At 49.4% G+C, this 21,770-nt stretch overlaps 2 protein-coding genes across 11 annotated transcripts in view; one reads left to right on the top strand and one right to left on the bottom strand.

The window, feature by feature from the left end:
• Nucleotides 1–2,323, top strand: part of LOC140218875 (uncharacterized) — a 32,395-nt gene extending 30,072 nt beyond the window's left edge. Inside the window, exon 3 of the mRNA XM_072288576.1 lies at nucleotides 2,132–2,323. Coding sequence (XP_072144677.1) covers nucleotides 2,132–2,323 — 192 coding nt within the window. The remainder of the gene's footprint in view (nucleotides 1–2,131) is intronic.
• The window catches only part of Dys (Dystrophin), a 494,001-nt gene that overhangs the window by 270,142 nt on the left and 202,089 nt on the right, over nucleotides 1–21,770 (bottom strand). The window lies entirely within an intron of this gene.

Below are 21,770 nucleotides of genomic sequence, written 5' to 3'. Positions count from 1 at the left end.
GTCGTCTCCACTGATCCGTCATTGCGCTCAGCCGTCTTGGCTGCACGATGCTGTAGGCTCCACGATGCGAACCTACAGAATAAAACATTACCCATTCCCGCTGATATTGGAAACACTCAGTTCCCAGAGAAAAATGTTCCCATTATCTTCGCGCCAGCACAGCTCCCCCTTTCTCTCTATGTCTTTCTCTTTGCCATCTTCGCGCGCTACAAAGAAAATTGGGCGCCGAAGGCTTTTGTACTTGTTCTCGAGCCGGGTTTCGGCTACTGGACGAGAAAATCCATATTCCTCAGTGGTATTTAATTCAAGGGCACAATCATACATTCAGTTTTCTTTTTTAGTGAATATGAGCTCGTCAAAGCTGAAGCCCCCACACCTATACAGTACCAACATTTTCTTTTCAAAACGGTCATTGTAAAAGTCTCATTCACAATGTTATACGACACACTCGCCGTTTCTGACGTGATGTCGGCAGCGCTGCCTCAATTAAGAAGAGAAATTATAACAACAACTGACTTCAGTTATTCCTTCGGCTGTGAAATCATTTACTGCGACAGCAGCATTCTCCTTCACTGAAGACAAACATCGTATCTTTGCTTGCGTTCGCCCACTACGGTGAAACGGGCAAAAGGCCGACCGTTGCGGGGTTATTGGCTGTGTATTGTTGGGGAGGGGTGCGATCGTGGAATAATGTATTATGAACAACCACAGTGTTAAGGATAGCCCTCAGAATTAAGGTCCATATTAAAGCAGGCACTACGCATTACAGAACGTCTCGCATCGCTTACTTTTCTTTGTTGATGTCCGCACAGTGAAAGTGGACAGTGAAGTCGCCATGCCACGCAATCGATGCGCGGCTAAGCTAATGATGACGGATTGAATCCCTTGACGGATTGACCAAAAACTGACATGAGCGACAGTTCCTTATAAAGGGCAAGGTAATGCAAATTGACGTCGTCCGAAAAAAATCATCTTTACGGCATAGCCTGGTGCCGAAATGACGAAATGCATCGCGGCAGTGGTGAGAGACGGACAGAGAATTAGAAAACAGCAGGCTGCCATTTTCTCCGAATACCAGAGTAGCAACATCGCCGAAGCACGTACGCTGAAACACACTTCACTCCGATGGCTAGAGACAAAATCAGCATTCAATTATATAAGTGAGTTCTACGCGCACAACTGAGCGGGCACGTGAAGAACTGGCACGAGGCGCGTTGCGACTTTATGGGCCTGCAACGAACTCGTCTCTCAGGTCCGCCTCAAGCCCGTCATTGCCAACTAAAGGTAATCGCATAATGCAAAAAAAAAATGCAATTCAGGACACTTTTTTTTTACGACTAGCCACATTTCAACGACGCGCCAAATAAAAAAAAATATGCTACAGTTAGCATTGTATTACCTAATTTCGTCCGTGCTCAGATGCACGAAGGAGTTATTAGTTCACTACACTAGAATATTTATACGCCTTATAGCAACTTCACGGCTTATAAGCGTCTGAAAACACTTGCGTGCTAGCTTAAACGGTTTCCTCATCATTGCGTTCGATTATGTTAACACGCTCGATCACCCGTCATCATGATTACACTGCCGCTTGAAATTTTGTTCTAAAACGACACGTTACTGGGCGCAAGCAGGAAGTGCAGTTAGGCACAGCATGGTGGTACTGCCAAGCGATCTGAGTACGAGCTAACAAATCGTGTGTCCTTGAAGCACCGCTGCCAGTCGCTGCCCTGTCCACAGCACTATATTGAAGTGCGTGCCTTAGCATTGCGCTGTGCTTGAAACCATGGCAACATAAAGCGAGAGCAAGAGCCACAGCTCCAAGTTCTCGCATGTCATCGAAAAAGCGAACCATACACGGCACGGCTGTTCTGCACACAAGCCTTGTAATCTAGCGTAGCAATCCCGCAATAAACAAAGCAACCAAACATACCGCCCGCGTATCCCGTCTATGCGTGCGCCAACACCCACTGTATACCATCGCACGCGCACATCGCCGTCGCTGTCCCTGTACCCCCCTCAACCACCGACGGCGAGCAGTTAGTTGCCGGCGTTCCCTCTTGGGCAAAGGGCCATGGTGTCTGGCTTCGTTTTCTTTTCTTTTCTTTCCCTCTCTCTCCCAATTCTCCAGGGAAGCTCACCCCTCTCCCCACCGGGGAATTCCCGCACCGACGACCGCGCAGCTCATGTCGCCTCCCGTCCCGACATGGTCGTCGGCATCGATCAAGCGCGGTCACGACCGAGCAACCAGCGCCAACAAAACGCCACCACCGCGCAGCAGCAAGCCGCTGCTTGCGCGGCAAGCTGTATACCGGGGACATAACGCGGCAGAGAAACAAGAGGCACGCAAAGGAGAGAGGAGCGTGACCAGGGCAACACGGAAACAAAACAAACGGGCCTCGTTTAGCCTATTACGGCTGTTTACTTGGTCATCTTTATCTGCGGCGCTGCGCGCCTGGATGCTGTCCCCTCCCCACTCGTTCGCTCGCGCCGTTACGCGCGACCATTAACGTATTCCGAACGCGGCACGCCGGTTCATTACAATAGCGCCAGCGCTAACGGGCGCGCGAGCGCCTGGCCGCCGGCGTGTATGTAGTACGTACAAGCCGGTCAAGAGCTCAGCGCGCGCGTCGAACGCACGGCCCGCTAATAGGCAATAAGCGACGCTGTAACCACCAAGAAGCATTGGAAAAGAAACGCGGCACGGGCAGCTTCCAGCGAGAAGGGTCGAGACAACAAACCGCTAAATTGAAAATAACCTTGCTTTTATGCGCGCGCGGCTATGCCGTACAGCAGAGAGAAGCCAGCAGTGTATGTATACAATCGCCCCTTCATCGATACTCTCTCTTGCGATCCCGAACACGCTGCCGACAAAGAAAACCACGCGGCAACGCAAACGCTTTCAAAGGTGCGCGCAACTTTTCTTTTTTCCTCTCTCTTATACACTGCATATGCACAGAGACGGCGAATGCCGAGCCTTGTCGTAAAAAGGGTGCTCGAGAAAATCGCTGCGGTGCAGTGCTAGGCGCGGGGAACGCAGGCCGTAAAATAAGCGCGCTCCCATCGACAGTGCCGGGCGTGTTTTTCACCGAGATCGAGTGTGCGTAACGCCCTTCTTCCTCGGTCTCTTATCAGCGGTCGCGCTTTTCGAGGGAATCGCATGCTTGGGCTATCAAATGTCACCGCGCGAACGCGGTCAGGTCTGTAGGACCTCGTCGTCGTCGTCGCGCTTTGTCCCTGCGGCCTTTCATGCACGCGCCGCAGGCAGGGCTCCGATTCCCGATCGAGTCAACTACATAGATCGAATAGCCCTGTCTTTATATCTTAGCTACACATGGAACACTTGAGATCACGAAATGGACCGTAACTAGACCGTCCTTGCATACGTGGCCTAAACGTATATGCCATAAATTCTGAGACAACTATCTGTCGAGACGGCGCCCGCATCGGCGGTCGTGGCTTTAATTTTTAGAGGAAGTAACAACAACCGGTAATAAACTAACTGAGCAGAAACGTGTTCACTTGACTTGAGGTCACTAATGTTCGTTGCAGTTATCCTCCAAGGCACAAAGCGCAGGGCAGAACTATAAGGCGCCTAATGAACTATGAGATAAGCGATGCAAAGTTTAACTGTGAACATATGTCGGCGCATTAAAAAAGAAAAATACTAGTTAGGAGGCCGCTGAGCAAACTGAACCGACATGCATTTCATTTCCGCGCAGTCCAACAGTACCAAAGTGATCAGACGTGATGACGCAAAGCTTTGACGCAACATCAATCACATGTCCCGTAATCTTTCTGTTCATCGAGAGAAGCGTAAAGACGAAGCGCCAAACTGCCACACGAAGCTAAACAGGGACTGCGAAATGAGCAGTGTACGCACATCAGACGGGAAATGGCTTCGTACCAGCTGGCATGCAACTCAGGTATTACCCTGACTCCACGATATTGGTCGAAATACGTACTGCGTGCGACGCGACTTTATAATATATATGAAGGAGGCGCACGCTGCGCCGTTCCGTCAATATACACGATTTACCACATGCATGTTACCAGTATCACGGCCACTGAATAAAATATATTCTTTTTTTTTTTAATCCAGCGCACGTTCCAGTATACAACCACCGCAAGCGCTCACTAGACTTACCGCTCACCATCCCCTAAAAAAATCAGTTGCGGCTGAAGGCCGCACAAGCAGGCTGTTGCATATATCATATACGTGCCTTTCTCGTATCTGCTCATTTGCCTCTCTAACACTTCACAAGAAATCACACAATGAAACAGTAACGAATAAGGAGATCTATTTTTGACTTTCAAAGAAAGCTTTGAGGGAACATTCAAGAATTAAGCAACAGTGTTTCCTCTTCTATTACAAAGCACACGATAAGGAATGCCATTAGCTACCTTCTAGTATCTATTCGCTGATAGCATAAAATTTCTTCGCATGTACAGAGTATAGTGATAAAAACCGGTTATAACTAGAAGAATAAGTATAGAGTTTTCTTAAAGTTCACTACCGCTGGACAAAACGGGCGCAACCAAACGGCAATGTCCAAGAAACACCGACTGGTCGCGGAACAAAGCGCTCGACACGCGGCAAGCCCACAGGGACAATAAAAACATCAAAAGAAAAGGCGAGCTAAGCCAGCCGGAAAGGCAAGACGAACATCCTTGGGAGGTCGGTGATTAAAGCGCTGCAACACAAACACGAGACGGAGGGGAGGGCGAACAATCCGAGCAGCGCACAGACGGCTTACACGCGGCCGGCGAGGGCGCGACAATCGAAAGGTTGCACAAGCTGCAAAGAACGGACGGCAGGAAAGACGACCCCGCAGGACAAAAGAAAGGCTTCGCGAGAGGCTGAGTGATGCGGGGAGGCGGGTGCCGTTCGAGATTGGTTCAACGTTATCTCAATTATCGCTACGCCGAGAGCCCCCCTCCCCTCTCTCATTACCCGTCTCCTCCTCCTCGCCGCCATCCCTCCAGAGCGCTGCTTATTCGCGGACGCTCGGCGGCCGCCGCGGCGTTTGGCGAGAGGGCCGCGCCTACACGCGGCCTGACCACGGCGACGAGGTGCACAGGATTAATCGATCCCCCTCCGGCGGCTGCCCCAAACACACAAACACGCGGCGCCGACGGAGACCCATTAGCTGCCGCATTGGGCAACGCGCACAGTCGAGACCGCAGGCCAGCGCGAATGGCGGGCGCGCTTTCGCAGACCTGTCGTAATGGCAAACGCCAACCGCACATAAGTGCCAGGCCTCACAGTGGCGCCTGCCAATATGCGTTTCAGCAAGGCAAGAAATAAAACAAGCAAAGCTCTTAAAACTATAGCCGGAACGCCAGAACGGTTAGCAAAATGGAGCCTCGGCAAATTGCGAAATTCAATAAGGATTATGGTAGCGAAGGCGTCGCTCCACGACAAAACGTTGTTGCCAAACAAAAAAGGACCTGCGCACAACCATTTTACTTTTTCCCGGGCACGAGAAACAACGCATCTTCTTCATGACTGGCAAGCAAAACGCCAAGTCATGTACTCAATTGTCGAAAACGTCACCTACGAAGGTCACGTTAATAGAATCTGCAAAACGTACCGTGTCTACCTAGTTTAATGCTCCGCATACTCACGTATATTAATTAGTAAGCAGCCTGCTCGCTCTTCAAACATTAAAGTTCCTGTCACGGCTTTTCAATGTGAGCCTTCTATCATGTGCTACAGTCCTTTGTTAGATCACGATTATTGAGTAGGAAATGTATCACTGCAACAGGAGAATACAGGTGTGCTGACTCGCCAAGGCAACAGTTCTTGGAAAACTTCTTGCCGAAGCCTGCTTTCGCAAAGCACCCATTCGGAGAGCGCGAGAAAGGAGGCGCACCTTACAGAACACTAAAATTTCAGGTTTTAACCCTGTTCCACTGCTGGTGCCCACGCTTGTGCTACTTTCAATGAACGTGTATGTTGTCGAAAACTAAGACTTCTCTCAAAAAGCCCTCGCTCGACTCGCTACTCCTGACGGAAGACCCCGTGTCGAAACGTTGGCTCCAGTGACATATACCACTATTGACCCTCTCGCAATACTTCGTTAAAGATAATAAAACGGTCCACGCGGCAGAAGCACAACAAAAGGAATCAAAGGTTGGCAAGTACAAGAACCTATAGGATTCATTATCACAGCTTATAAAGTAGTTTCATTCGTTTGACTACGTCACATCTTTCCAGCTCGAAAGCATTCGTTCCCCCTTCAAGTGGAGAAAATTTAATTAAAATGCAGCCCACTGATAGGGTCCTTGTGGATTCGCGTGAATACTCCTGGTGTCTCACGATGACTTTCAGAGAACGACGCAAACGCGTGGAAGCTTCTCTGTAGTCGGTCGTTCACAATACAGCTGTGGTTCGATGCGGGAATTGCGCGACGCTAGGACAATGCATTGTTAGACGGACGCTCTCTCTCGCTCTCTCTCTCTCTCTACTCGGCCGCTCTCCAATCGCGCGTTGTTCTGGCCGCCATAGCTGACGTCGCTCAATCGGGCCCTGATTACGTCAAGTATTTTTCAAGTATAGGAGCGGTTAGCGAATGCTCGCGGAGCTTTTGCGCTGTCTAAACGCAATACATACCCAAGATTCGAGATGCGCGTTTGCCAAACAAAACGCAGCCACTCGCATCAAGACCCATACATAGTTCGTGAACGCTACAAAGATAAACAAAAGCATCGCGACAGTCGGTAACATCGCTGGATCCAACCTCTCAATGAGCCAATCGACATGTTTAATACAAAAGATAAAAATGTTTACCTAAAGTCAGTCCGTCAATGTCTCGTTGCATAAGAGCCTGGCGAAAAGAGGACATGATTGATTGATTGATTGATTGATTGATTGATTGATTGATTGATTGATTGATTGATTGATTGATTGATTGATTGATTGATTGATTGATTGATTGATTGATTGAAAAATAAGTTATGGAGTTTTACGAGCCAGAACGATGATTATGATTATGATTTGATTATGAGGCATACCGTAGTGCAGGACTCCGGAAATTTGGACCCCCTGGGGTTCTTTAACGTGCACCTAAATCTAAGTACACGGGTGTTCGGCCACCGTGGGCGGGATTCGATCCCGCGACCTCGTGCTTAGTATTGATCGATTGATTGATTGACTGCAAGTGGCCTTGCTTCAACGGAAATTTCTATGTTCTGTAGAAAAGATAAAAGTGTATATAAAGTAAGGCACGAACAGGCACACTGATTTGGGAACAGCAGTTTATATAGTAAATCAGTATGCGCGAACAAACCGCTGCACTCTCTGTCCGAAACAGAGTGCAGTATAACCGCCATGCGACGGTATTGAACAACCGGGCATGCATCCGTGACCATGGAAAGTATACGCGTGCCGCCAGCAGCGGCGCCGCAGTGGCTCACTCTTCTTGAAATGGTTCGCAGGCACACCTTCGGGTCAAGCACGCACAGTACACTTACGTGTAAACCTTAGTTTAGGTGACACTTGCAGGTTTCAGCTGTCCCAACCTTGCACAGCTTTGCTAAAGAATAACGTGAAGGAGCAACGGAGTCGCCTGACGCTAGGACGCGCACCTCAACGACAGAATCATATCCACTGGAGTGTTAATCACATTTCTTTTTCTTTTTTTTTTTACGTGCAACAGAGCCCTTTATTTTATATGTGGTTTTCTCTCATTACGACGTCGTTGAAGAATATCCCAGTACCCAGAATGCCCAGAATGCACAGTGTGTTGAGCGCTGTGCAGTTTGGTAGCAGAGGGCAGATTTTGGCACATTGTCAGCCATTTAGTTGCGTCGTTGACACCCCTTCCCCACGACCACCGTATTCAAAGCTGCATGTCCGTCGAAATAAGCAATTTGAAACTTAAACTTGACTGTCCCTCGGAGAAAAGAACGGCCGGTCCAATTACTTTAATTCCCAAGGCGGAGTGATTTTCAGCCAATCAATAACTTACATCCAAGTGAGCCCAGCCGCGCGGCTTGAAAGCGAGAGCTGCGCGGTCGCTTTTAAATCTCAATTATCTGGCGGGCTGGCCTCGGATATATTTCATATACATCGCCAATGACTGGCACACTGATAAACCTCACACCCAGCACCGCAAATTTGAGTGCGCGCGCATGCGTGCGTGTATGTTAGCGCGTGAGTGAGTGGGTAGCATGAGGAGAAAAGGGAGGAGAGAGTGAGAGGAGGGATTTGTAGACAAGTAAACCAGACCAGACGCACGTCCGGTTTGCTACTCAGGGGAGGAAAAATGCGGCTTAGGGGACGAAAAAAAAAAGAAATTATAAGGAGGCAAGTACTGGCAGTGCGAGCACATGGGTTTGCCCATCATCTTATACAAACGGTCACTGAAGCCCGTCGATTTCAAAGACTGTATAGTAATACCCGCGTTGCTTTGTGTGCCAGCGACGCATGGCGCTATGGGCACGGTAGCAGGAAGAAAGGGCAGGTCGAAAACAAGCCGCCGTCTTCATCAAAATAAAAATAAAAAAGCAAGCCGATGGCCCGTAGCATGCAGATTAATTTTACCTTATATCAAACTTGCGACATCAAAACTGCATCCACTTCCAAGTGAATATCCAAGTGAGCATCCAAGTGAATACACACTTCAACTGCAGTGGACCACAATGCACGCACTGCGAGTCCGACATGGTCCGACATTGCTGGCCTCCCGTACTGAACGTAACTCGAGACTTTCCGGGGCGCCTCCGTCCAGCGTCGAAGATTCATCTCGCACGGCGGCTGACGCAAATTTGACTTTACACGCGCAGCGAAAGAGGGATGCCTTGCACACTTGTCTTACTTCACGGCACGACTGTCAATCGCCGTCTTCATCGGGATGCAACCAGACACGCGTTCTCCACGAGGGGAAAAGAAGCAGCATCAGGAACAGTCGATGAGAAACCACTCAAGCTTTTCCAAGTACATCCGCGGAAAAGGAAATACAGTACAAGTCACTAACAGAAACAAAGAAACAAACTAAGCGATGATGAAAAGACCGTGCAGGCAATGGAAAAAAAATTCTGTCACCCGACCGACCGAAGCCAGCGCCCTCTGTGACCAACCCGAGACAAACACAATAAAAAGTGCTGTCGGGAGCTCTGCCCTGGCTACAGGACTCCAGCGCAGCAGCCACTTGTGCGTCTGCGGTCTTCCTCCACCCCAAAGCCTGTTTCTTCTCACGCGACCTTTCTTTTTTTCGTTCTTTTCCTCGGATGCGCACAAATCTCCGACAAGCGCGGCTGTGTCCCGCGGGAAAAAGAGAAGGGAGGCTGTCGGAGCGAGTGGGATGCAGGAGGATTCTGCTGGGGCCCACCTAGACCGCATCAATTTGGGAACATCCATCACGTGGAGGCCATCGCGTGCCTACCCCTCCTCCTCTTGCTTCTTTCCCGTCGGCATCCACACGCTGGCAGCAGGGCGAGGCGCCGGGCCGGCACTTCCATCAGCACGGACCGCATGAGAGAACGGACAGTGCGTCGCGATGAGCTCGCCGGAGAAGCCTCACTCCTGTACGTCACTCAAACCTCGCCGTCACGCGCACGGATAGCCGTTCGAGTCCTCGTAGCGCAGAACAGCCCGAGCGTGACATTCACTCAACCACCCGTCGTGGTCTCTCGTCCTCTCCGCTTGTACAGCCTGTGCGCTAGAAATTATAGTTCTCCTCAAGCTCGATCTACTTCGTCGCACCAAAGCGTGCGGTTTCGGAGAGGGACTGCGCTACTCATTTAGAGTCACGGTGAATCCGAGGAAATTGTCGTTACGGACATCAGATCAGTGCAATGCATGACTTGGAAACTTTTCGAGTACACCACATGTCCAATAACGCCATTTCCTTTCCGTGAGAAGAAATAGCGAAAGAACGAAAGAGAAACAAAGAATTCCGAATTTCAGGCACATATTAACGCATAATTATCTCATTAAAGTTCCTCTCTCTCAACACATGAATAACATTATGCTTCGCAAGGTAACCTTGAGATCCACAAGTATGGTACCAAGTTGGTACATGCCGTCTTAAGATTCCAAGCGAGGATCAGCAAAGGCTTTCGTTTGTGAAAACCCCTTGTCATTGACCAGTGCCTGCGCTAGTAATGAGTTTTAGGCATACAGAACTACCATGAAACAGGGGCATCTGGCCGCACGGTAAGTCTTCCCGTACGTCAAAATTTAGCAGGCTTACTACTTGCCCCTTGTGACCTCGGCAGGGGATCACTGCAACACACGTACGGCTAGAACGGCAGGGCGACAGGGGCTAGAATACGACGAAATTATCTTCGCTATCGCGACTGGGCGCGCTTTACGAACCACTCGTAACATTTGAGCTGCTTTTTGAATAAGGACCCCGGCTTCGTTTAAGCAAGCTAGAGCAAAACATATTGCTCTGAAAAGAGACACACAACGCAAAACTCGTTTAACACCTCAGACAAAAAGAAGCAGACAGAAAGCAGGGCAAAAAGGACGTTCCCGACAGAGACCCATCGACAGCGCCGGGAACCGAAACGTCGCTTTAAACACAGTTCGAATCGATAGACGGCGCCAGCAGCCGGGACACGATATAAGAAGTAAAGAAAATACAGGAAGCCGTTGTCACACGAAATAGTGGGGCCGCGGGATCGGGATCCGCGCACGCAGTACAGAAGATGCCGCTTCAAAGCGCGGCAAGGTATGCGTTTGTTTTAAAAAGGTTCGTTCGCGGAAGCACTCGCAACGTAGGACAGTGCACTCAACTATCGCCTTGCAGTCAAGGTAGGACAAAAAAACTCCGCAAAAGCGCGCGCGAGAGAGACAGTGAGAGAATAGGAACAAGATATATATAGCAAGCTAAAACAATCTAGCAACAAAGCCTCAAGCACAAGTAATAACTTGTGCTTGAGGATGTAAATAAAAACGGACAGCTGTTCTCTCTGGGTTCGAGCTGACACTACGCCAACAAGACAATGAGACGATGGCTTGCACGACTCTCTCGTGAAGAGATAACTGTCTGTTGATGTAAAACCTGCTGTATCACAGCTTAAACGGTATTCAATCGCTCGTCAACACAGTAGCCTTTTGCTATGTACCCGCACACTTTGCGCGCGCCGAAATGTGTCAACAAACATAACAAAACTTAATTCTCTCCAACAAGCCCGGTCGGCAGGGACGCCGGAAAATATCCACGGGCACGCGCCACAGCGTCGTCGCGGTGATAGCGTTGACGCCGCTCCATGCACCTTGCTTGACACAATCACTGCGTGGACAAAGTCAAAACAAGCTGTCTTTGCGTAAAGAATAACCAACCACCAACTTCAACACATTACGAGGAACCACGCAGGACGAACGCAGTCCCACGGTCTGTTGTGTATTCTCGTCTGTATACGCGGACATTATTGCTGCGTCCACACATCTACACAGCTCCATCACAGCGTTAAACATGATGTCCCGAGCGGATACGCAATTATCAGCTTTATTCGGCCGGCATCACGGCTGGTAAGAACGGAACAGAGGCACACATTTCGAACTGCGCAACCCAGGACGAAGCCAGGAGAAGCGGACGCACACGGCGTTGTCTGCGTCCTCTTCTACTGCCGTTTTCCTGTTGTTTTGTTCAATATCAAGGTGATCAACCAACAAGCCGAAATTCTGACGTTAACAAGTAACAAAAGCGATCGAAAAGAACCGCTTCGTTACATACGGCTGGTTCTGCTTTGAAATCCACTCAGAAATCTTCCTCTCGCTAATATTTCCCTACAACAAACGCATATGTGGCAGGCGACGGCGGAATCAAGAGTAAGTAAGAAATTGGGAGTGGTGTTGAGCGGGAAAGCTGCGGCTTCCGGAACTGAAGTGATGCCAGTCTCCACCCACACAACACAGTAAGAATGCGGAATGGTTTTGCGATTGCCATTTCGTGCGGGTAGGCTGCAAATGAAACTGGTGATCGATAAAGCAGCGGCGGGCCAACGCTGCCAATTCGCTCGCCTTGCCAGTCTCCACGGAGCGAGAGGGGAGCGCGAGAGGCGACAGCGGCACGAAATCACAAGCGACTCGGCACTGAACGCCCACGTACGCGTGAATGCGCGCCGCTGAAAACGTGATCGCGTCACGCCATGTCTCGCCTCCATCTCAGGAGACGGCTACGCGCGAAATATCGACGTTGTTACGTGACACTTGAGCTGACAAGTACGTTTCCTGGGCAATGGCACCACAGAAACACACAGAAACACACGCGCAGACACGCACGCGCGCGCGCACGCACGCACTGAGATTCATTTTAATAAAAGGAAAGGGATATATTCCTTAATAGTCACAACTCGCCTATCATGTACGTTGCTTGGAAAACAATCAAACGGAGGCTTTTCGACGTCAAAGCTTAAAGGTATATACGCATATAGGCCAAAAAACTCGCAACGTCTAAGAACCTGACAGGAAGGCGAATGGCGGAAGAGCTGCCTCCCCAAGAAACTTTTGGTTGCTTTATCGCATGAAACCCACTTGCGCACGCTTGGTAGCTGTCCCCCCTATTGCTGTCAATCTAATATTTAAAAATAATAATAATCCGCACTAAACAAAAATAAAACGCCTCCAGACAAGTGCAAAGAAATGACACTCTGGCCTGACAGTGCGATAACTGTAGCAAATTAACTGACACTTCGTATATGAACTAATCTGCTTCTTAGGGGAGAGTGCGTGTGTGTGCGTGTGCGGGGGGGGGGGGGGGGGGATTTTAATCTCGGCGCGTCTGCTTAAGGGCACGTGGAAATAGGCAAGTTGTAATAGCTGTAATCTAGTCACGCAAGAAAGATTGGCCCTCTTGAGCATATCATGAACAAAACGAAATAAAGAAATTCGCAACCACAAGTAAAAACAAAGACAAATTCTTCGGGAAGCGTTATTCTATGCCAAAAGACGAACAGCACGTTAGAAAAAAATGCGAGCCTGCAAAACTAGGAGGGGGAAAAAAAGCAATACACACACACGTTAACACCCACAATCCGCTATCTTCTAGGAAGACATGGCGTCAATTTAAAACACAGTACGACCATACCTTTAAAGAAGGACGGCGCGCTGTACAAAAGCAGCATTTTAGGAGTTCGTTCGCGCTTGGGTTAAGCAAAATCGAATAACTACTGAATTACCCCTTAAAACTATTACTGTATAAATTAAATCATAAGAGGTGTCAAATATTACACTTAACGCATAAAACACAGCAGCTCAGGAGGACGGTAAAATCACGCAACCCCAGATACCGTTCCACACAACGTATATTCTCTTAGAATGCACTGTACTTCGAAAATATAGGCATCCGGAGGCGGCTTAGTGGCTATGGTGTTGCGCTGCTAAGCATCGGGATCAAATCCCTACCGCGGCGGCCGCGTTTCAATGGGAGTGAAATGCAAAAACGCCCGTATCCCGTGCATTGGGGAAGCGTTAAAGATCATCTCGTGGTCAAAATTATACCAGTCGTTGTGACGCGTTCACTGCACATTTCGACGGCCGAAAAGGACAGCGCTCTCCTAGCGTAATCTTCTGCAATCGCCGCGACTACGGCTGCAGCCTGGCAACGAGTGCGTGTGGGGACGGACACAAGAGCGTGAAAAGACGCGCAATGGCATGTCTCAACAGAAGGCGACTGTTTCGTTAAAGGGCCCACGAATGCAGTTGGAACGCGCTCGCAGATTCTATATTATTTTATCCCTGCCTGTGCTTATCAGTGCTACGTTTTTAGGAAGGATGTTATGAAAGCAAGTTTCGTCATTTATTTTTACACAGTAATTTATTGCAAAAAAAAAAAATAAACCATGGCATCATGAACGACACATCTTGCACTATTTTTCCACATAGTCGCCACTGACATTGAGACATTTGTCGTAGCGTGCAATCAATTTGAAGAAACCACTCTGGTAAAACTCGGTGCCCTGCGACGCAAGGGACTGTCGCACAACCTGCTCCACCTCAGCATTGTTTTGGAAGTGACGCCCCGAGAGTGCGGCTTTCAATGCAGGAAACGGGTGCCCATTAATACCGGATAACGGCACGCACTTCCATTTGGCGACCACGTTGTCAGCACACGTCTGTCTGTCATCGGGATTTGTACTCGAATAACCTCAGGCACCCCTGTCTGCTGCTACTCTCTCTCTCTCTCTCTCTCTCTCTCTCTCTCTCTCTCTCTCTCTCTCCTTCGGCGCTCTGTGCATGCGTCATTCCTCCTACGCTCACGCTCCTTCCGTCGTTGAACCAGCAACGGGCGTGGATTCTTATGGCGGTTGTTTGTTTCACCTGCTGTGCCTCCTTCTCATAAAAACAATTACTAGACTTACTTCCGGAACGTCCCTCGTACTACGCGAGATGTACGCCCGACGGCAAACAAATTTCCACACAGATTAGTCACTCAGCCTAGAATTCAAGCTTGCTGTGCGGGGTGTTCGCACGCTAAAGTATCGTACGAAGGATGCACGAATGTGCTTGCTGCAACCGAATTTCATTTTATTCACTGACTCTTCTCCGAAAATTTGTGTGGTCAGTTTGCAATAACAGTTTGTAATATTGCAGGCAATAACGCATTTTACTATGTACGAGAATGTGGTGGCCTCTGTTTTAATTGAGTCTTCCTTTTCACTAAAACTAGGAACACTGTACCTGATACTGTACCTTAGTAAAGGCGACACTAATCATTGCAAAACGCAATAAAAGAAAAGAAATGAAAAAGCAAGGTAGCAAGAAAAAAAAGAAAATGTACAGAAGTCACTAGTGTTAGCAACGACAGGCGACCTAATTATTCCGGGAACGTCAAGTCATTCCCCACCTACGCTTTTAGATAAGTCTATACGGATCTCCTGCGGAAGATGACTCTGAATATAACGCATGCGCTTAGCCCAGCAGACAAGGCCAGCGGTAACTGCGGAGCAGTGCTGGAAGTAGCCAAAGTGCATCATTCCTGAACGACGTAAAGTCTGTACTTTGTAAGTCTATATACGCCACGCGATCTTACGAACTTGCGATCGAGCTCGTAAAATGTATCTGTCAATGTCACTCAGAACATCGGTGCTTCAAGAGGGCGAACGGGTTGGAAGCTGTCCCTGGAGAGTTCCCGAAAAATAAATAGAAAAACAAATAAGGGAGAAGAGGGAGGGGGGTCGATTTCAAATTCCCCTTTTCGGGCGGACATGAACGAGATGCTGCATCCGGAACCGGACAAAAGGCGATCGCCAAATCGGAACAGCACAAAAGCGTTGCGCATGCAGCCCAGCTTCGCGAGATGCCGGACAAAAGAGAAAAATAAAAGCAAGAAAGGAGGCAAGGAAGGCGGAAGGGGTTGACGAAAAAGATCAACCCTGGAGAAAGCAGCTGCGGGAGTGCTCGAAGCAGGAGGGCACAGCAAACCGAGCAACGGCAGCCAACAAACGAGCCCAACAAATCCCGGCGGACCCAGTGGGAGGCCACAGAGTGCGACCCTAACGGGAAAACCGTGTCGCTACTTTTCAGACAGCCACGCGCTTTCCAGGCGCGCACGGACCTCGAGCGTGGTGGTCGAAGCGAGGGAGAGAAAACCACACTGAGAGGAGGCAGCGGGTTCTCCGCTAAGCCTATGTGCCGGCCGTCACAAGACACGTTCCCACCGAAACAGGATCCGAGTAGACAAGAAAAATAAATTTATACAAACGAAGAAAATGAAAGCTTCCATCCGATAGTTGCCGCCGGAAAGACACGTCCCTTAACGATGCTGCGCCGAGTTGCGCAGAATAAATGAAACGCCTTCAATGGCTTTCCTCATAGGTCGCAGTTGTTCTCCAGACATTCAGCGACGAACACTTGCGGGCATTCATTCCATGCTGCACCGCCTTTGCTGGTACAAAAAGCCACACGGCGTTTCAAAAAAGCTGTTCTCCTGCTGTCCCAGCAGCTTTCGCTGAAGAAATGATTTTGTCAGCAACCTCGCATGGAATAGTTTAAACGAGTTACAACTACTTTACATTATCTGCACAAGAAACCAACAAAGAACGCATACAGACGTGTCCCTCACCGTGTAAATCCTGTTTCCCCTGCTAAGACTCAGCGTCGCGAAAAACGAAGAGCGTCGCCGCGCTGATACCGCAATTGGACTTGCTTCACATGTTCCGACTTCTTTCGTGCGACCATCGCTATTCATCGCTATGTTCCGACTTCTAGTGCGACCATCGCATCGGCAGAGATGCACGTAACGTGCATCTCTGCTGATACGTGAGCGCGTACATAGCACCCTGCTGCCGCGCCGACATCTGGTCGGACGCCGTAGCACGTAAACTCCGCCGCGGCCGCGTCTGTCGCGCAGAGCTGCCGCCCATCACCGCACAACTACGAATTTCGGACATTGCCTCTGCGGTGTTAGATACGGGACCCTTTCCTGAGTCCCCTTCGAGTTCACCAGGCCACATCTAATCACGTCACACCTAATTAAGGAGCGCAGAAGCACGTCTACCACGTTCCCGAGGCGCGGCACGTCCAAACAAGTTGGCATCCCCCACCTCGTGCGCCACATGTGTTGCTATTGTCCCACTGATTGACTCTTCCCGAAAGTGTAGCGGGAGCCTGGCACGGTTCCAGGTAACGTAAGTCCCGAGCAAAGCTGCTTTGCGGCTCTGAAAGGTCGCTCGAGAACAAACCGCCTGGCCCTTCTGAGCGCTTGCAAGCCGCGAGGCAAGACGGCTGCAATGCACCGTGAAGCCCTGGCAGCAATCCCGCCGTCCGCCTTTGTGACGGCAATTGCAGACCAGGAAGGCAATACCGCAGACAAGTAATCCCTCGGACAATTGGAGCCCAAGGAGTGACCCTCTGAGCCGAATGTGACGTGCACTCGCACGGGCGCCTACCATTGGCCGAAAATGACGCCACCTGAGCGGGCTCGCCGATTGGCCAAAAATGACGCCACCTGAGCGGGCTCGCCGATTGGCCAAAAATGACGCCACCTGAGCGGGTTCGCCGATTGGCCGAACGTGACGTGACTTCGAGACACCGAAGGGGTTAAAATCCAGAGACAGGGAGCAGCAAGGGAGCATTCCTTCATTCATTTCTTTCGAGCTTCTTGCCACGGGCCGCAGCATCCGAGTTGCTGCCGGCCCGTAATGATTTTATGACTGTTAATTTCTTTGTACTCTCACTGTAAATAATGGAAATAAACCTCCAGTTTTCATCGCAAAGTCCTCCTCAACCTCGGCCAACTCCCGCACCCAACGGCAAGGTCCAAAATCTGGGGGACAGCAATTGGGATTGTCCTCCAGATCCAACAGCGGCCATCTGTCAAAGTTCACCACATCGCATCAGCGTAACTGTGTGGGCAGCATTTCTAAAATGATTTTTCAGAAGGCCGCCTGAATTTCAACAATTCAAATTTAATAACGTCCAGAGAAGGCACGCCCTTCTTATAACACGTGTATTTACGGCACTTTTTCGTAAATTTCCTGCTGCGTTTAGCAGCGCTTTAATCCTGGCCAAAATACGCTATAATGTAGCAAATACCTTACGACTAAGTGCCGTGAATACGCAGATTAATAAAAGGGGTGTAATGCTCTCGGCGTTGCCAACTGTAAGTTGTTAAAATCCGGGCGGCCTTTTGCAAAGTCAGTTGCCCACTGAGCTACGCTGGCACGCTGCGGTGAAGTTCGACAGATATCCGAAGGGGCAATGTCCAAAACTCCTGGACATGAGTTCGGCCGCAGTTGCAGACAATGCACCGCATGTGAAACAGTTTCTCTCTTTTCCTATGTTTTTTTTTTTTTTTTGCTTGCTCCGAACGTTGGTGTTACTGTGCTTAGCGTTGGAAAGTCATTGAAATTTTGGCGGCCCAACAGAAATTTTGGCGGCACAAATTAGAAAAGCAACAGCGAACAGGCCTTCGAAAGGCACGACCAAGCTTCAGTCGTACTTCCTCTTCACCTTTCACAAATGCATTCTGATATACAAGAAGTGTATGTGAGCTGGAACTTGGAGAACGATCACCAATGTAAGCTAATGAAAAGCGCGCAGTACTATACATCCCCGAAAGAAATACGTAAAGTTTCATCCAAAAACGCGACATTTACGACGCCCAAAGTTTTCGGTTTTCGGACAGCAACCCCATGTAGCACCCATGGTAAGGTTACTAACACGTTCATGTATTCATATACCGCGGCCCCATACTTCTTGTGTCTTGACAATGATGACATCAGTTTTCATGATCAGACTGAAAAGATTCGCAGTTTCGCCCGAAAGGCGAAGCATCGACTGCGATAGGAAAATAGTGGATAGCTGTGCGAAGTAAGGATAGTAGCTTTAGCGGCAGCATAAACTTGTAAACATTCGCTTACTAACTAAATTAGCAATGATAAAATATGCAAGCGTGACTAAACGAGGACGTAGGAAGAAACTGACACACAAAGACAGCGCTGTCTTTGTGTGTCTGCTTCTTTCTACGTCCTCGTTCAGTCGGGCTTACACATTCTAGCATGAATTCAAAGCAATTAGCGCGCCAAGGAATCTTAACTAAGTTAACCAGCACGGTATCCCGCACACAGGTAAACATAATCATATCTCGCTCCATGAGCGCAGAAACTCGCTGTCAAAGTTCTGGAGTGAGGAATCACGGCAGCTGAGAGCGAATTGACCTTCATGCATCTCTCGCTTCAACGCGAATGAAACGTCGAAAGCACAGCGCATACGAAGCTACCGGCACTACGCGCGCTCTTGAAACATCGCACATCGCTTTGAAGATGAGGCCCGCGCGACAGGAGAGAGCACGCATCCAGGCCGCGTTCCTCGGTCTCGCACGCGAGATTGAACCGCGTTCTCCGGCTCACCATCACACGCTTTCACTCGCACATACAGCATACGGCGCGCGGAGATGGTTTTATCGCCTTAGGACTTTATACGGAACCTCACGGCGACGCCAACGGCAGAAATGCACCTGGAATGTCCATATAATTGCTATCGCAATAAAAGTGCTGAAAGATCTCACACCGGCTATCGCTGTGGAAGCACCACCCAGCACAAGCCAGAGGACCGATGCGGCCGCAGCGGAGCAGGCCGCCGGCTCACGTGAGTGGCACGTGCAGCAGGCGGCTCGTTCACCGACACGCACAGGTGTGTACGACCAAGCGGATGCCGAGCGCGCGCGTGTCTGCGCCCGCCCACGCGTTCTGATGGAGATGTAACGACGCAAGCCAGACGTGACCACTCCGTACGCGCGGCTTACCCTTTGGGAAAAAAAGACTCTTTTTCCCCCCGTTCCCGACTTCGAGCGAGCCAGAAAGCGCCTCCCCATGCTCAGGCGCCTTCCTCACCCCTCCTCAGTCACTCCGTCGCGCTCGCGTCTCCCGCATAAATCAGCCGCCTCTACGGCCGCCAGCAGCGTGCCAGACGTGCGCGACGCCGAACGCCCGGCCGTCTCTTCCAGCACGGCCCGGCATTAAGAATTCACCGGCTCCGACACACGGCGGCCAACCCGCCGCTTTGCCGCCGCGCTTCCCGCAACGGAGCAGCAGCGACCAGGCGGACAGAAAGTGCGGCGGCAGCGCACGGCGGACCCCTCTCTGCTGGTCTCGTTAGTGCCTGACCGCCCTACACGCGCGGCGAGCGAGCTCAACCGTATCGGGACGCGCGTCACACCAAGGAAGAAGCGCGCCGTCAGCCGGAAGCGCGTCCACTCCCTACAGCTGGCGTCGCCCGTATAATCTCGTTCCACCGTTTGCCCTTTGCTCCTCTTCTCTGCACGACTGAAGATAGTCTTTTCTTTAGGGCAAGACGTTTCCCGATCCACCCCCCCCTCACCCCTTACACATGTTCTTCCGCCTCTTCCTTCCTTCCTTGTAATTTTTTTGTTTCTCTCCAGCTAACTTTACAGGCCTAACTAAAACCTGCGCCATGGCTAGCACGCAGTTAAAACAAACAAAGGTTCGAAAGCAACATGGACTACCCGAGGCTGTTTCGAGGTTTCATACCAATATCTGTGCACATTACAGAACGCCCGGTGATTGAAACTAATTTGGAGCTCTTTACTGCGTCTCTTAAGAGCCCCTGTAGCTTCGGAACGTGAAAAATCAATCAATCAATCAATCAATCAATCAATCAATCAATCAATCAATCAATCAATCAATCAATTTCTGTTCTTGAGCACGGAAACTAAACAAGAAGTTTAACTGCTCGCTAACTCCTCCTCCTTCTCTGCACTACTTGCTCTGTCCGTTCAGATGCATCTCTACGCTCGAATTACAACGACATGTACTAATACGCTTATCGTACTCGCAGCTTCTACGTTCGAGTGCTGCGCTCCTGAAATCAAAGTGCTGCCGTCTTCTTAAAAGCCGAAGTCTACATACGGGAAGCCGAGCGAGCGCCGAGAAATCTCGGACCATGACCTCATAAAAAAATTGTATCTATAAAAGAGCTTACTGTGTTCAGTGCGTTAGATGACATCTTCGCTAATCATCTTCAGCAGCATATGGATGCCCAAGAAAATATTTTAACAGCACCAGACAACCGAATCATTAAAGAAAATGCATCGAGTGTCCATTGCTCCAATAGGCGAATTGATTACGACCGTTTCGTTCAAACGCCGAAAAGTAAAGAATAAAACGTAAGGAACAGCAATATGAAACCTACCATTCACCGAAAATAACTGGCTTCACTGCATCAACACTAATGTTGCAGTGAAGCTCGCTTGAGGTAGGCAAGAAAAAGTGCGAGGCAAGAACAAAAATATGAACCAGGATTAATCTACGTCTTTTTGAGGAGATAATCAGGCAGAAGAATGCTGACTGGACACGACCCTCGTGCCCACCGAACTAAGACAGCGACCTCAAGCAGAAAGCGCACCACCAAAAATGTAACAAGTGAGTTCGCTACAAAATTTGTGAGAACCGGCAGCTAATCTGTCATGGAAATTGCGCCTTTTATTCGACTCATAATCACCACAATGCGCGTGAATGGGCGAGGTGAGTTGGTTAGTTTATTTATTCATATAGTTAGTTAGTTAGTTAGTTAGTTAGTTAGTTAGTTAGTTAGTTAGTTAGTTAGTTAGTTAGTTAGTTAGTTAGTTAGTTAGTTAGTTAGTTAGTTAGTTAGTTAGTTAGTTAGTTAGTTTGTTTGTTTGTTTGTTTGTTTGTTTGTTTGTTTGTTTGTTTGTTTGTTTGTTTGTTTGTCACTCGTTGGGCGATCAAGAAACGGAGAGAGTACTTCCGATTTTCCCACTTAAGCCTTGAGATTTTTTCCATAATGGCAAATTCCTGCAATTCGAGCTCTGCACGTTTGGAAAGCTTGAAACTCGGCACTTTCAAGAGGATAAAGAAAGAAAACATTTCAACAATTGTTCGCGTCATTACAGAGGACTGGGCCGCAATGCGTGTACGTCGCAGCTAGAGAACAAGCTCGCACCACAGAAATCGAAGCAGGTTTGGGCGTATTGTAGGAGCGCAATGGACGGGAAGAGGTACAGTTGCAAGCTGGGGCACTTCTTCGTGCAGCTCGGAAGCAGAAAAAGTGTATTTTCGGAGCACCAGGATCACCAGCAAAGGAGAATCAAAACAAAAGGACAAGTTGATCTTCGGGCCCAGTGGTATGTAAATAAGGAGGGGGGCGGGGAGGGGTGGGAAGGCAACAGTGTTATTAGGCAATCTATCACAAACGTGACCAATGCTGGCTCCTCCCGCTTGTTTTTCTACTGCAGTTCTTATCCCTCGTTTCTCGTCACCGATTAATCGTCGGGCTCTACGCGACGCCGTCGACTAATGCGAACGCCGTGCAACTGGGTCGCCTTTCTAATTAC

This window comes from Dermacentor andersoni, chromosome 6 (genome assembly GCF_023375885.2).
Source record: "Dermacentor andersoni chromosome 6, qqDerAnde1_hic_scaffold, whole genome shotgun sequence".
In the NCBI taxonomy this organism is placed as follows: Eukaryota; Metazoa; Arthropoda; class Arachnida; order Ixodida; family Ixodidae; genus Dermacentor; species Dermacentor andersoni.
The sequence above is the reverse complement of the archived record's forward strand: the minus strand, read 5'-3'. Positions and strand labels throughout refer to the sequence as shown.